Source organism: Heliangelus exortis, chromosome 1 (genome assembly GCF_036169615.1).
Source record: "Heliangelus exortis chromosome 1, bHelExo1.hap1, whole genome shotgun sequence".
NCBI classification, from domain to species: Eukaryota; Metazoa; Chordata; class Aves; order Apodiformes; family Trochilidae; genus Heliangelus; species Heliangelus exortis.
Window position 1 is genome coordinate 86343335 of NC_092422.1, and position 14410 is coordinate 86357744.

The 14410-nt window shown below is 42.6% G+C and overlaps 1 protein-coding gene across 2 annotated transcripts; it reads left to right on the top strand.

The window, feature by feature from the left end:
• Nucleotides 1–962: 962 nt before the first annotated feature.
• On the top strand, nucleotides 963–14057 carry ICOSLG (inducible T cell costimulator ligand). Of its 2 annotated transcripts, none has more exons than XM_071751723.1 (7): nucleotides 963–1228; nucleotides 4102–4142; nucleotides 6074–6436; nucleotides 6880–7164; nucleotides 8840–9016; nucleotides 10115–10153; nucleotides 12228–14057. In XM_071751723.1, exons 1-7 carry the CDS (start codon nucleotides 1137–1139, stop codon nucleotides 12236–12238), a joined length of 1008 nt encoding a protein of 335 aa, XP_071607824.1. In that variant the 5' UTR covers nucleotides 963–1136; the 3' UTR covers nucleotides 12239–14057. The 2 variants fall into 2 exon arrangements, with proteins under 2 accessions (XP_071607824.1, XP_071607816.1); XM_071751715.1 differs by having other exon boundaries at nucleotides 1117–1228; nucleotides 10118–10153.
• Nucleotides 14058–14410: the final 353 nt, after the last annotated feature.

Sequence of the window (14410 nt, forward strand, 5' to 3'; positions counted from 1 at the left end):
CAGATTATACCAAGTTGGGAGGGAGTATTGATTTGCCTGAGGGCAGGAAGGCTCTGCAGACAGATTGAGATGCTGGATCAGTGGGACAAGGCAAACTGTATGAGGCCAAGTGTTCAGTCCTGCACTTGGGTCACAACAACCCCAGGCAAGGCTACAGGCTTAGAGAAGAGAGGCTGAAAAGTTGCCCAGAGGGAAAGGACTTGGAAGTGATGGTCAACAGCCTGCTGAACATGAGACCAGCAGTGTGCCCAGGTGGCCAAGGCAGCCAACAGCATCCTGGCTTGTATCAGAAATGCCATGGCCAGGACTGTGGAAATGATCATCCTTTTGTACTTGGCACTTGTGAGGCTGCACCTCAAATTCTGTGTTCAGGTTTGGAACCCTCAGTACAAGAAGGACACTGTGGTGCTGGAGTGTGTCCAGAGAAGGGCAATGAAACTGGTGAAGGGTATAAAGCACAAGTTTTATGAGAAGGGGCTGTGTTGTTTAGTCTGAAAAGGAAGCTGAGGGGAGACCTTCTTGCTCTCTACAACTGCATGAAAGGACCTTGCAGTGAGGTGGGGGTCAATCTCTTCTCACAGGTAACTGGTGATAGGACAAGAGGAATGGCCTCAAGTTGAAACAGGGGAGGTTCTGATCAGATATTAGGAAAAAATTCTTCACCAAAAGGGTTATGAAACACTGGAACAGGCTGACCAGGGAGATGGTTGAATCACCACCTCTGGAGGTACTGAAAGGACCTGTAGAAGCAGTGCTTAGGGTTATGGTTCAGCGATGCAGCTGGCAGCGCTGTGAGAACAGTCAGACTTGGTGATCTTAAACCTCTTTTCCAACCAAAACGATTCTGTGATGGTTTTGCGGGGGTCGGGACCCCCTGCCAAGCACCTCCGATGAGCTTTGGAAAAGGCTCAGTGGGAATGGGCAGGTGCCTGAGACCCACCGGACGGCGGGGACAAGGCTGGGCTCTCTCAGGCCGCAGCACCCGGTGTCCGGAGACGATCCAGGCCCGGGGCCGGAGCCCAGAGAAGGGTTTTCCAGGCAGCCTCAGTGCCGGTGGCAGAGCGGCCCGCAGCAAGCCGGGCAGCGCACGGAAGGCGGAAATCCCCGGCCAGAGGGGGCGTGGGAGGCAAAGGGGAATGGCTTATACCGGGGAGCCGGCGGCTCGGCTCGGCAGAACCCGCTTCGGGCAGCCGCCCGCATCCAGCATCGCCGCGATGGAGCTGAGAGGGTGAGTGGAGGCGCCGGGGGAGGGGGAGCGGGAGCTGCCTGTCTGCTCGGGGGGCCCAAGCCGGCTGTTTGCCGGAGAGATACACAAACACCCCTCAGAAAAAGAAATCCCGACTTTCATAGCAAGAAAAGTTCTGGGACGGGGCGGCTTCTTCCTCAGGGGTGAGAGGGGCCGAGGCGGTACACAGGGTCCCCTTCCGACCCGCGGGTCGCGGCGCTAAACCCGCCCAGTGGCGGCTCCCGGCTGCCTGAGGGCAGCGCTTTCCCTTCCCCGCCTCCCCCGGTGTCCTGGAACCGCGGGAGAGTTGAGGTTTGGTCAGGGTCAGACCCCAGCAGGGGTCCCACCGACCCGTGGTTTATCATCTGCCCCGCCGAAGGCTGCGGGGCATTAGCTGGCATTTTAAGGAGACCTTTTGGAGAGAATGTAAATGGAGGAGAAGGCAAGCAGGCTCAGCGGGTTCTGTTGCCCGGATTCGTGTTACCCTCGCTGCAAGGTTCTAGAACAAGTTCACCAAAAAAAAAAAAAAAAAAAAAAAAAAAAAAGTTTTTTAAAACGTTTTTTCTATTTTTTTTAAAACTGTTTTTAAACTTTTAAAACATTTTTTTAAACTTTTTTTAAAACCTTAAAAAAAGTTTAAAGAAAAAGTTTTTAAAAAAAGTTTAAAAAAAAAGTTCAGGGCACTAATGTGATTACCAATTGGTGATGTGAAAAGAGCGATGTCACTGCAAGGTGAGGGGATAAAAAGCAAATCTTGGCAATGGAGCAAAAGCCCCGAAGTTAGGATTGGAAGCACTGGGGTATGTCTGGCTAGTTTGTGCCACAGGAAAAATATCCCTTGAGCCTAAAATAAATAGTGCATGAAAAAAGTTGAGATGCTGGTAGGAGACATCATCTCACCAAACAAGAATGTGTAAAAGAGGAAGTGCAACTTTCTCCTGTTTCACAAGACATTTTAAAAAACTATTGAAGGGGAAGGTGTGGGAAATAATAGACAAATTAAAAAACACAAATAAAAGTAAATTAAAAAAATAAAAAAATATATTTTTAGCAAATAAAGGAGAGACACAACCTAAGAAACTAATGCAGCTATACCTGGGCTTAGTGAAGCTCACTGCCAGTGTGATGGGCACAGGAGCTGAGTGTTCTTCTGAGGCAAAAGAGGTTTCTTTGCAGTCAAGAGCATTCCTCCCCTTTTCTAAAAAGGGCTATTCCAGAGGAATATGTTGGGCTGCCACTGCTCCCACTGTACCACAGCTGTAACCTCCTCCAAATAAGAGGATGAACATCTCTTGATCTGTCTGATCTTAATTGTGATATCATTTATTAAAATAAGGAATCAAAGTCTTCTTTGTATATGTACATTAGATAATCAGTTCTGGCTGACTAACAAAGTGTTTGTTGGCATCAGCAAACACCTGCAATGGGGAATTCCCTGAAGAGTCCCATAAAGATCAGTCAGCTGTTCTTCTCCATTAAATTAAAATGATTTGCTATATCCATAGTTTCTACCCTGGGTGGGGAACAACAAAACAAACCCAGCCATACGATTAAGAACATTAAGATGAGCTTGTCAAGACAGACCTGATAAGCTTGGCACAAAGGGGTGGCTCCTGCACAGTATACCAATACAAAGACAGTACATGTGTACTGTGTGAAAGCCACCAAAGTCAATGCCAGAGACAGAAGAGAGGATAGGGGAACTGCCTCCCTGGAGTGCTTAGGTATGCCTTACTTGAGAGACTTACTTTAGGGCTGATTTCTGCTCTAATACTTATTTTAGTAAATCTGCGCTGTTACAAACTGGGCATTCACTTAAACTTTTGAAACCTTATCTATGAAACCATTGAAAAGGCTATGAAAGGAAAATAAAGTGTTTTGTTTACGTAAACGTGATACGATTCAGACTTACTTTTCTCTAAACTTTCCCCATCTCATTCCTCTGCTTCTCCCCCTGGGAATCCAAATAGCTTTGAGAAGATCATAATTTTTTTAGGACAGAGGGGGGAATTAGAGACCCTCCTCTACAGAAGAAGTTGTGCCCAGGCACCTGGTAGAGGTACAGCTGGGCAGAAACAATGCTGTGCCTGGGAGGTGGCAAATGGATCCTGATGCTTGGCTGGACAAAGCCGTGGGGAAAGGGCAGGAAGCCTGGAAGAGAGAACTCTTGGTGCTGCACATTTATCTTTCTTAAAGCCCTACATGATAAGAGTTAAATCACCCAAGCTTTATAGATGACTTCAAACTCGGTTTTCCTATTGCATCCAGCAGGTGTCATTCCCTTGGGAAACTCCTGCACAAAATTGCCCCTCCAGAGTAATCAAACACAGTAAGCTCTTTCCAGCAAAACCTTTGCACAGCTCCTTGCTATCAGGGTATTTCCTGTTTACACATTTTTACTGAGTGCACAAAACGGTGGGCAGCATGGTCAGCTGCTGCTGTTATCCTTTACCCAGATAAAACTCTAACTCATCATGTTTCACCAAAACAGTGGGATGCAGAGCTTTGAGACCTGGATCTAGGCCTGTGATACTGTGATCCTCTAGGGTCTATTTGTCCAATGAGTCTATACAGTTCGTTTTTGACAAGGAAGACCCAATACCAGCTTCATGTCTTTTTGCTCTGATTCCAATATTAGTGCATTTTACTGCTATTCTTGGCCTTGGCCACCCACCCACAGTTGTGTCGTTTGAACTGAAGTTATGCAGCTGTCAAAAATGCAAATACTTAATGGCACGTAACATAGATGTAGCTGTACCTAATTTACCTACTTCTGCTCCTATACTAAAACAATCAATATCAGGTTTGTTGCTTAAGTAAACAACAGAGATGCTAAAGTGTATCATATAACGGTCTTGTTTGCTTTTTTATTTTAGCTGCAGATTTCTGGTACTGCTTCCTCATATCCTGAGAGCTGGTAAGTTCAGAACACTTCAGTTAAAATGAAGTGTTTGGTCACTTACACGGGGTATTTCTCGCATGTACAATGTAAACATCTGTGGTTTTTTAGCAAGACATTTAAGACTTCCTCAGTGTGACATACATCAGGGAACTGATAGAAAAAAAAAATCAGTTTCTACCAGTTTCAGTACTGAGAACAGCAAAAAAACTTACGGATTCTCTTGCTTAGATTGCTCTGCTTGTGTTACAGATTTCCTTGCTTGTTTTGCTCTGCCAACCAAAGGCCTTGGAAGCAGCATAGTAAGATAAGCAGATCTAACATCCCTAGTTAAAGTCCTTGTTCATATTATGAATAGAATTATATGTCACTGCATCAAGTGCCCAGTTTTAGTAAGTCTTTTACTAAAGTCTTAAAAATACCTTTCAAAATAAAGGTAAGGTTAAAGGACCATTTGGTGATATTTAAATGTTTTCAGAGTTGTCTCTGTTCTTGCTTAATCACTGAGAAGGACTTCAACAAAGTCATCAGGGCAAGTCTCCAGGTCCAAAATCAGGACAAATTGTACCAGATTCAGTTTCAACAGATACCTCTGGCCTGTTCCTAAATAACACCAGTGATGGAAGTATCTCCATCTTCCCAGGCAATGCTTTGTAGAGTGCTGCTTTTCCTGCTCTTAAGTAGTTTCCCAAAGTCTGATCTGCAGCATCCTTGTTGCAGTTCAAGTCAGTTATTTCTTGTCTCATACAGCAGAGAATAAGGCACTGGAGAACATACTGTCCTCCTTCCTGAAAGTACTTGTTTTTGCTTTTGCAGTGATTTTCAGCCAGGGAGCCCAATTCAGACATATAGATGAGCTATTTCCAAGTCCAGTGCACCAACACAAAGACCCTTTAACCTAAAACATTGCCACCTCCCACCTCACCATTCTCTGATTCCACATTTCCAAACCTCAGTCCTGTCATCTTCCTTTCCCTAATTCACCCACCTGCAAATCCCTTCCCCCAGTTGTCATGTCTCCCATCCAACCCCATTCCTGACCCCCTTCTCAGCCCCCAGTCCAATGTTTATAACACACACATTGCTTTGGTGTCAGAAAGCAGCTGAGTGGGGGGGCTTTTGGCTAAGAGAGGTGGTGCATCCACCATTTGGTCAGAGCCACCCTGGCCATTTCTGAGGAGCTGACCTGCACCTTCTGCAGTGCTCATCAGCCAGCTCATGCTTTCTCAATTCTCACCAGAAGGAGTGGCTGCCTTCCTCGTGTCTAGAGGACAGGAAAAGTGCCCTGAAAGCCAGTTACTGTGCTAGCATTTCTCAGGTAGCTGCAAGAGGGTGCAAATACCTCATGAATGTGTCACTGGAGGTATCTGGGCATACTGGTTTGCCAGCTGCATCTCTTTGCTGAGAGAATGATACTCATGGTAGCAATAAAACATAACTGCTATTACTTGCCCGCTGTGAGAAACACTGGTTTTATTCCCCTTTTTAAGTTTTTCAGTCTCAAAATAATGGCAGCACTTTTTTCTTACCAGTGCTTCCACTTGATATTTACCTGGTGTTATCTGGCATTTCTCTTAATTAAAAAAAAAAAAAAAAGGTATTAAGACTTGAATATGTGTATGCAGTCAGTTCCAGTCAGTGGAAAAAGTGAAACATGCAGGTATCTATGGGGCTGGGAATGCTTAGACCAGTCAGTTCTCAGTGAAAGAAATAAACAGAAGGCCTCATATGGCAAAAGACTCTTTTTTGAAAACAGAGAGAGACATGGAGTGAATTAGCCACAGGCAAGCCAGGAGCTAGGAATGACTATGAAGTGACCACACTCACCTGCCTGTTATAAATACTAATACTGGAGTCCACATGTGGTAGAATATACTTGAAAAGAATGACCTTTTTTCCACATAAGCTTCCTTTTTTTTTTTTTTTCTCTCTCTCTTTTTATCTTGTAGTTATTGCACTGGAGGATAAAATCATTGTCAGTAAACTGGGAGACAATGCTACACTGAGTTGCATTTATCGAGAAAGGGAACTGCGCTTAAAAAATTTACGGGTATATTGGCAAATAGAAGATGATCAAGAAGAGTGCTCAGTTGTACATGCAATGATCTCCGGTCAAGACAATGAAAGTGAACAGTGTATTCACTTTAAAAACAGGACTCAGTTATTCTGGGATAGATTGGAAAGAGGTGATTTTTCTCTGCTACTGCTAAATGTCAGCCAGAGTGATGAACATACGTACAAATGCGTAGTCCTGCAGAAAACTGAATACACCAGAATGATTCACCAGGCAAAAGTGGTTCTCAGTTTAGCAGGTAAGAACTTGTATCAGTTGAACATATTTTTTCAAATTTGTGCCGTATCAAAGCACACGCTTAACTTTGAAACATACTTAGCCTTTTGCTGAAATAAAGTCTGCTCAATTTAAATGTTTACAGATAGGTATCTAAAACTGGGGAGAATACCCCTCGCCGGTGTTTATCCAGCATGGGATTTTTTTCAGTTTGGTTATCACTAATATAAGGGCTCTTGCACATGAGTGGGTGATAGTAGCTCAAGTTGCTTGCTTTCTTTGGGTTTGGCTTCAGCTTTCTTCCTTTCCAGTTGTTCACAAAGATCTTTGGCTTACATACCAAACCTGCAGGTGTTTCCCTTTTAAGTCGTGTGAAAGCCAGAACTTCTGCTTCAGAACCCACATCAAAATTTTGTCTTTTCAATACATTTCAATATGTTGATGACTATTTCTCTTGCTCTCCAGCTAGCTATAGCCAACCAGTACTCATTGGACCAATAAGAAACAGCAACAGTGCTGGAGAAGAGGTGACTTTCAGCTGCAGGTCTGGCAACGGATACCCAAAGCCCATTGTTTATTGGATAAATAAAACAGACAACAGCCACCTGCCTCCGTCAGAGCTAAAGATCACTAACCACACAGATGGCACCTACAGTGTTTTCAGCACACTGAAGGTTAAAGCCACTTCTAACATGCAAATAGAGTGCTCCATAGAAAATAAAGTACTGCGGGAAAATCTGTCAGCCAACTGTAAGTCCCTTTGTGATATTTCATGGTTTCTAGACAGCAGATAGAGCAAACAGCTTGTCTTTGTCTACAGATTTTCTAGACAGCAGATAGAGCAACCAGCTTGTTTTTGTCTACAGATAGGCACTAACGAAGGGTATGCTTTAATTCAGTAGGTCCCAAAAGTGCTAAGAATGCAGTTTTTGTTTCAAGCCTAGATAGGCTTAGCCAGGGACTATGTTTACTTCTTTGTTTTACTTCTTCCACGTTGAAGAAAACACCTCATCAAGCACGTTATAGCAACAGCACCAAGAACTTCTTGTGAGGCAGTCACTGGGCTTTACCATTTGGTTCCTTGGGAACCAAATACAGTAGATCCATGATTCCTGAGCACCTGTCTGACTGTGTTGCAGCACTCACATTTGCTTTTTACTCTGCCTGTTTTCAAACACCCTCTGCCTAGGGTCTAGAGAACAAGTCCTATAAGGAGCAGCTGAGGAAAGTGAGGTTGTTTTCATCTGAAGAGAGGGAGGCTGGGGGGAGACCTTATCACTTTTCACAACTGGCTGAAAGGAGCTTGTAGAGGTAGAACGAGAGGAAATAGCCTGAAGTTGCACCAGGGGAGGCTTAGAGCTAGCTATCAGGAAGAATTTATTTACAGAAAGAGTAGTCAGGTACTGGAACAGGCTGCCCAGGGAGCCTGCGGTGGAGTCACCATGCCTGGGGGTGCTCAAAAAACATGTAGATGTGGCAATTCAGGACACACTGTAGTGGACATGGTGGGTTTTTTCTGGGTTGGACTCATCAGTTGGACTCTGTGAACTTAGAGGTCTTTTCCACAGTTCTGTGAATCTATGAAGTTGTGTTTTCAGTCTCCAAAACTCAATGTAATGCAGTGCACTGTTTAAAGTAGGCCTGTAGCAAACAGGTAGTATTAGCCCAACAGAACAATATACCTAATAGCAAAGGTATAATAAGCTATGTATTGCTGATACAAGTGATCAATAGTAAAAACAAGTATTTAGCCACTCAACTCTTCAGAAAAACAGAAAGCCTTCAAAAAAATTATACATAAAGAAATTTAAAAAGAAGTTACAGCTATGGTAGCAATAGTGAATTTTATGATTTACAAACTGTTGGGTAGAGGAGCTATCTGGAGGTGACTGTTCAGTCTCATTGCTTTTCCTGCCTCCCACTACACCTTTCTCTCACAGGTTTCTGCACCCTGGATACCTACCAGTTAGTTTACCTGAACACACCAAGGAATCACGTCTTCTGGATTTAACACCACTCATGCCACAAACATAGCCAGGGGATAGAAATTAAACTGTTTCCATGAACCAAATTTGTGTGCATAAGCAAAAACTGTATAGTGGAGTATTTAAATAACAGCATATGTAGTATTATAAACACTATAAGGAGTATTCATATAATAGTCTGAACATAGTCTCCCAAGAGCAGAAAGGAAGAAAGGATGCACACAATATGATGACAGGGAGAAATAAACTGGAATTGTATTACTGTATTATTAGACAGTGTAATATTTGACACTGGAGATGTGACTTGCTCAGAAGGAATGCCACCAGAATCAGTCCTACGCTAGGCCTTGAGAAATTTGTGTGTGTGTGTAAAATGGGGGCAAATATTTGCCTAGTGTGAAAATTCACATCTTACTACATTCTTTTCTATTTTATTTTAGACACACAGCAGAATCAAAGCAGTGGTTCTAGCACAGAAAGTCACAAAAACCTGGAAAAAAATGGACGAGGTGCTCAAGCAGCTGGCATTGTTTCCATTGTCATTCTGATAGGTCTTCTAGTTGCCATAATCTGCTGGCTGTGGAAAAGGAGATCTTCTATACCAGTGTTCTACACAGGTAACGAAGCCCTTCCTTTGCATGACCCAATCTGAAGAATTAATTTTCATTTGCCCTTTTTTTCATTTCGTCCAGTTAATTGCTAGAAGGTACAAGTAAAATCCTCTGCACACAACAGCAGGAAGTCACGCTGTTGTCAGAATCCTGGGGGTGGATGCATAGTGCTCCAGAACATGTTATTCTTTATGGCTTTTTGTTAATTCATCTCAGCCTCTCAGGAATTAACTGCTGGATATGAAAGTAACTCAGATTTTGTGCTGGTTCAGGCCATAGTTCTCAGCTGCTGTCTTTGCAGACTGTTGCTGCACAACTAGAGGGGATGCTCCTTCATGCAACAGGACTGGGGTCGGTAGCCCTTTGCTTAGCACAATTCAGAGCAAAAATGAGAGGTTAAATCAATGAGATTAAATCTTAGAGCTTCAGAGTCACTGGCTGGGCAACTAAGGGGTTCAAGATCCCCTTAGGATCAAGCAGCTTTCTACAAGTTACAAAGTGTATCTCACTGTCACTCCAAATTATACATGCATACCCTTGTATTGCTGTATTTGCCCATGTATAGGACCCTTCAATGACTGGCAAAACAGAACAAAACGTAGCTCTAAAAGATGTTTTTTGAACAAGACTCAGTCTGCTGATGTAGCTGAGTACTTCTGTAAGCCACTTTGCAGGTACACAAGAGGTAGCTTCTAAGAAAAGGGAGCAAAGGCAGCCACACTTTTCATGGACGAGGACAATCCATGCCCTCTTCCTTGTTGCTAGAAAGCTCCAGTGCTTCAGAAAAGAGCAGGAAAAAGCAGAGCAGTGATCTTGCCCAGCATCTGCAGCAGCTGTGCTAAGAGCTGTGTCCTTCCTTCAGAAACAACCCACAAGTGATTCAGGACTCGGTCCCAAAAATATGGAGCAGGGATGTTGCTTCAAGCCAAAAATCTGTCCTTGCCAAAATGGTGATCTAAATTGTAAGCAGACAGAGAATGGACTGCATTTTGCTGTCCAGAGAGTACTTAGCTCACTGAACCCTCAGCTTTGGTGCATGTCACTAATCCCATTTGGCTAAATAGTTATTTATCCTACATGCTTAAAACAGTGCATTTGTTTCAGTAGGTGTCCAATCAAATGAAGACAGAGGAGGACTCAACTGTAAGTATTAAACATATGTTACTGTGCTTTTCTCAAGAAGTGACTTAACTTTGCGGCTTCAGTACTCAAGTTCAGCAGAAAACCTTTGGATGAGACTTGCTGGATGTTAGAAACTCAAGGATTTAAAGCAGTAGCACTACTTTAAGTAGCAGTAGCTGCTTCTCTCAGCCCTTTCCCTGTGCTCTATAACCATTGCCAAAGGCAGCCTGAGAATCTTGCTTCCCAGAAGGTCCTTTTACAGTTCAGGCCAAAGGACAGGGCAAAATGACAGGGAACACATAGCATACAGGCTGAAGTCACCCTCCCCTTCCATTCCACAACTGTGCTGCAGCTGCTCTTGTAGATGGTGGTTTATGCTGTCAGGCACAGCCAAACTTGAAAAATCAGTTTTAGATGCTGATTTTTCAAGTTTGAACAACCAGAGTTGACCATTTAACACTTCATATCATGTCAGTGCCCATCAGCAAATGGTTGAGTTTTGCCTTTTTAGGCACCGTATCCTGAAAGTCTTCAGCTGGGATACAGCCTCATGCCTTATGTCTATAAACCTGAGTATACATACACCAAATTTAAAAAGTAGTAAGCATTCTAAACTCCTGGAGAAAAAGAATGCAGTTTAGGCCTTCAACATGTTCATATTTTTTTATAAGCAAGAATGCAATATTGAAAGTCAAGTGGTATATAATTTCATTTATCATTTATAGCAAGTGTAAAATAAAAACAGGGCAAAAAAGATCCAAGATAAAGTTTGAAACCAAACCTAGCACAGGGGACTTGTGAGAATACAGAGAGGATTAAATATGTGCCTATTTAAAGCTCATTTGGTAGTTCTTACTGAAGCAAATGTTTTTTTGCTGCTTGTCTCTGAAGAACACAACTTTTTCTAGAACTTCTTTGGGTGTCATGCAGCCTAGGTTACTGCTCAGTTATTCTGCAGTTCCATCATGCAGCTCCAGCCAGATGCATAACATTTGTGTTTGTTAAACATCAAACAGGCATTATGTTGTTTCCTCTAGAGCATAATGTAGAAAGGAGAATGGATTTTCTTCTTTTGGATTTTTTCTTCTTTTTGAGAAGGCATTTTCTTCTTTTGTTTCAGTGAGCTGCACTAACAAAACATAAGCATATTTAAGGTTAGCTTTTTATTCTCCAGACTTAGTAGTACTCGGCTCTATGGTATTGGGACTTAGCCCAGAAGTAGAAAAAACTCTGTGATGTAAATAGGAATAAATATTTATCTTATATTGAAGGTTGCTGTAGCATGATTTGTTCATTAACAACAAAACAAAGACATTTGCCTTCCAGAAGCTATATTTTCCTTGGTATATCTCTGCACCATTTGTGGAAGAGGAGGTAGGACAGCAGCTTTGGGGTTTTGCTGCTGTCAGCAGCTGTCCCACCCCTGAGGGACAGAGCCATGGAAGGCAATATCTTTTGGGCACCCCAATATGAGCTCAACTTGGACCAGTACCAGACAAATGAGAATAATCTAGGGAATGTGATCTCTGATGAAAGGTGGGTTATGTTTGTTTAGGTTGGAGATGGCAGAGCTAATTAAGAATACAATAACAACCCTCTTCAGAGAGGGTCCTTAAAGGGACAAGTTGTTTATTGTCCTAACCCAGCAGATGTAGCATTTGAAGTACAATGGGCTTAAACAGGGGAGATTTAAGCTACATGTTAGGAAAAAAAGGCCCTTTTAAGACTAATGGTAGCTGAGCACTGAGGCAGAGAGTTTGTGCAGGCTATCAAGTCCCCATCAATCCAGGTTTGTTGCTGTTGTTTGGTTTTTTTATTAACAGAAGAGGAACCTGTGCTTGTCAGGAATTATTCAGAAATACATGCTACCTTGGGGAAAAAAGATGAGCTCTTGGAGAAATTCTAGCTTTATTCATTTGAGATTTTCAAAGGAGTTGTGCATGATAGAGAGAAAGGCACCATGGATCTCACACCATTATTACATCTTTTCCATATCTGTATGGCCTGTTCCACTGGTTACATAGGAAAAACAACTCTAGGACATCACTATTTCTGAGAGATTTTTTGTTTCTAAAACAAAGTTTTGTTTCTACAGCATCTGTCTAAATGGAAAGTCTGCCAACAATTCGAGCAGCTGGAGATGTGTCAAGGGAAGCATAACCCCATCTCAGTGGCAGCATTGTTTGTAATACAAGTGACAGATTTCTGCAGAGTGGGCCAAAAGAGATGGCAAAACCAGCTTCTGCAACGCAACAGACAGCAAAATCCGCTGGATTTTTGTTCCAGCCCCAGGCTATATCCACACAGCAGTTGTGTCACCTCAGCATCTAACCACTTTGGATAGTCCTCCATGACTGTCTGTGTTCTGAGCTCCTGCAAGCTCAAAGCTGATGAGTGCCCAGTCTCTTGAGATCACAGCTGAGGACTCTTGTTAGTAGCAGAAGCCACTGCATTTCAGGAACATGAGAAGTTCTTGCTATTTCTCCTTGCCCTGATGATGACTACTGAATGTGAAGAACGGCAGCTAAAAAAAAAGGAAAACTGAAGAACTCTCTGGAAAGTGAGATTTGTGATCTTCTCCACTTTTGTTTCTACAGTACTTTCTTCCATTGTCTGGTTTCACCAGCTGCAGTTACTGTGTACAGAACAAGGTAAAACATTTTGACCCAGTCCTCCAAAACCAGGAGTTACTATAATAAGCACTGAATATGCTAACGTAAGAGAACCTGCATTCTTTAATTGCACTTGATAAATGCACCTTTTGGCTTTTTTTGTTTCTTACCGAATATCCCACCAGAAAAGGGAACTTCCACATTTAACAGAAGCCAGGTAGCACTTGGTGAAAGAACAGGCTGCAGAAATCTGATCAGTTGAAGATAGTGCTCTCTGCTCTGTTAATATTGGGTTACCTGGATTTACCCTTTTCAGGATGAAACAAAAACTGTGGTCAAGCTCTGCCTGGATTCAGCTGGTCTTTATTTAAACACTCCTCTATGGCTTCCAGGAGGATTTTAAACAGAATTTTTTAAACTGAACCTTTCCTTGTGTCCCATCCCTCAATCTGAAATTAAAAAAAAAGAGGCTGCAGACTGTATCACTGTATTGTCCAGGAATGCCCCAAAAGCCAACAACTGCAGTGTCCTTCTGCCAGTGCCTCCCTGGTCCAGCCCTGAGTCAGACAAGAGCAACTGGATTAAAAATAGAGAAGTAATAACTTTGCTGATGGTATGAAGTTTTGAAGGAGGAGGAATCTCTACTCACTGTCTTGTTTAGGTGGGGTAGTTTCCCCATCTCATCACAGAGGGACAGAGATGATGATTTTTAAACTGAGCCTTGGAAACACCTGGCTTCTCCTGCAGCAGTTATTATACTAAAATTCTACCATTTTTGTGATTAAGTCTCAGCCTGATATACATAGCTGAGGCACTCCAGTGTCCTGTTAAGACAGGACACTGATTTGTCTTATCAAGCTGAGCTTTCAAATCCTGGCCAAGTGAAAATAAAATTTATCTTGTTCTTCCATCATGAGGGATTCAGAACCATTTGGCAATGGCAAATTAATTTGTGTTGAACCAATACCTTCAAGGAGGCTTGAAATTGGGTAGCTGTGCATCATGTGTACATACCAGTATCTGGTGAGAGAGCTGCATGGGCTCAGCCTCTGTAGCATTAAGGGAGGAGGCAGTTTACATCTCATTTGATGCAGTCCGGGCCTACTCACCAGTTTGGACAGGATGGGGACACTGGGTTTTTTGATTGAAAAAAAAAAAAAAAAAAAAAAAAAGGCAACCAAGCTGCCTAATTAAGCTCCTGTCTCCTGTTAAGATGGCTAGTACTTGTGTTACTTGTGTACAGTTGTGGGTTTTTAAAAGACATTTTATCTATTTATGTTAGTAAAGTATATTGCATATTTCTTAATGTTGAATGACGTGTGTGAAAAATACTGCTTATTTATTAATTTCACTTTTGTCTTCTGTTGCTTTCCCATCTAGAACTGTAACATGCCCATCAGGCAGGGCTCAAAGTATTTGTAGGATAAGATTACTAAGATGCTGTATGTTATTTTAAATGTGAGCCTTTCCTTGTCTTCCCTTATGTCTATCTGGGTGTTATTTTCCAAGTCCACACCTAGTCTTGAGTGAATCCCAATGGGAACTTGCTTGCAGAAAGCATTCAAGCTTGCAGACACCTTAACACTGTGAACATCATCTGTGCTTATTTGCAGGGTAATGATTTCCCTTCAGTAAAAAGTCCTGCAGACATTTCCTCACTATTTAT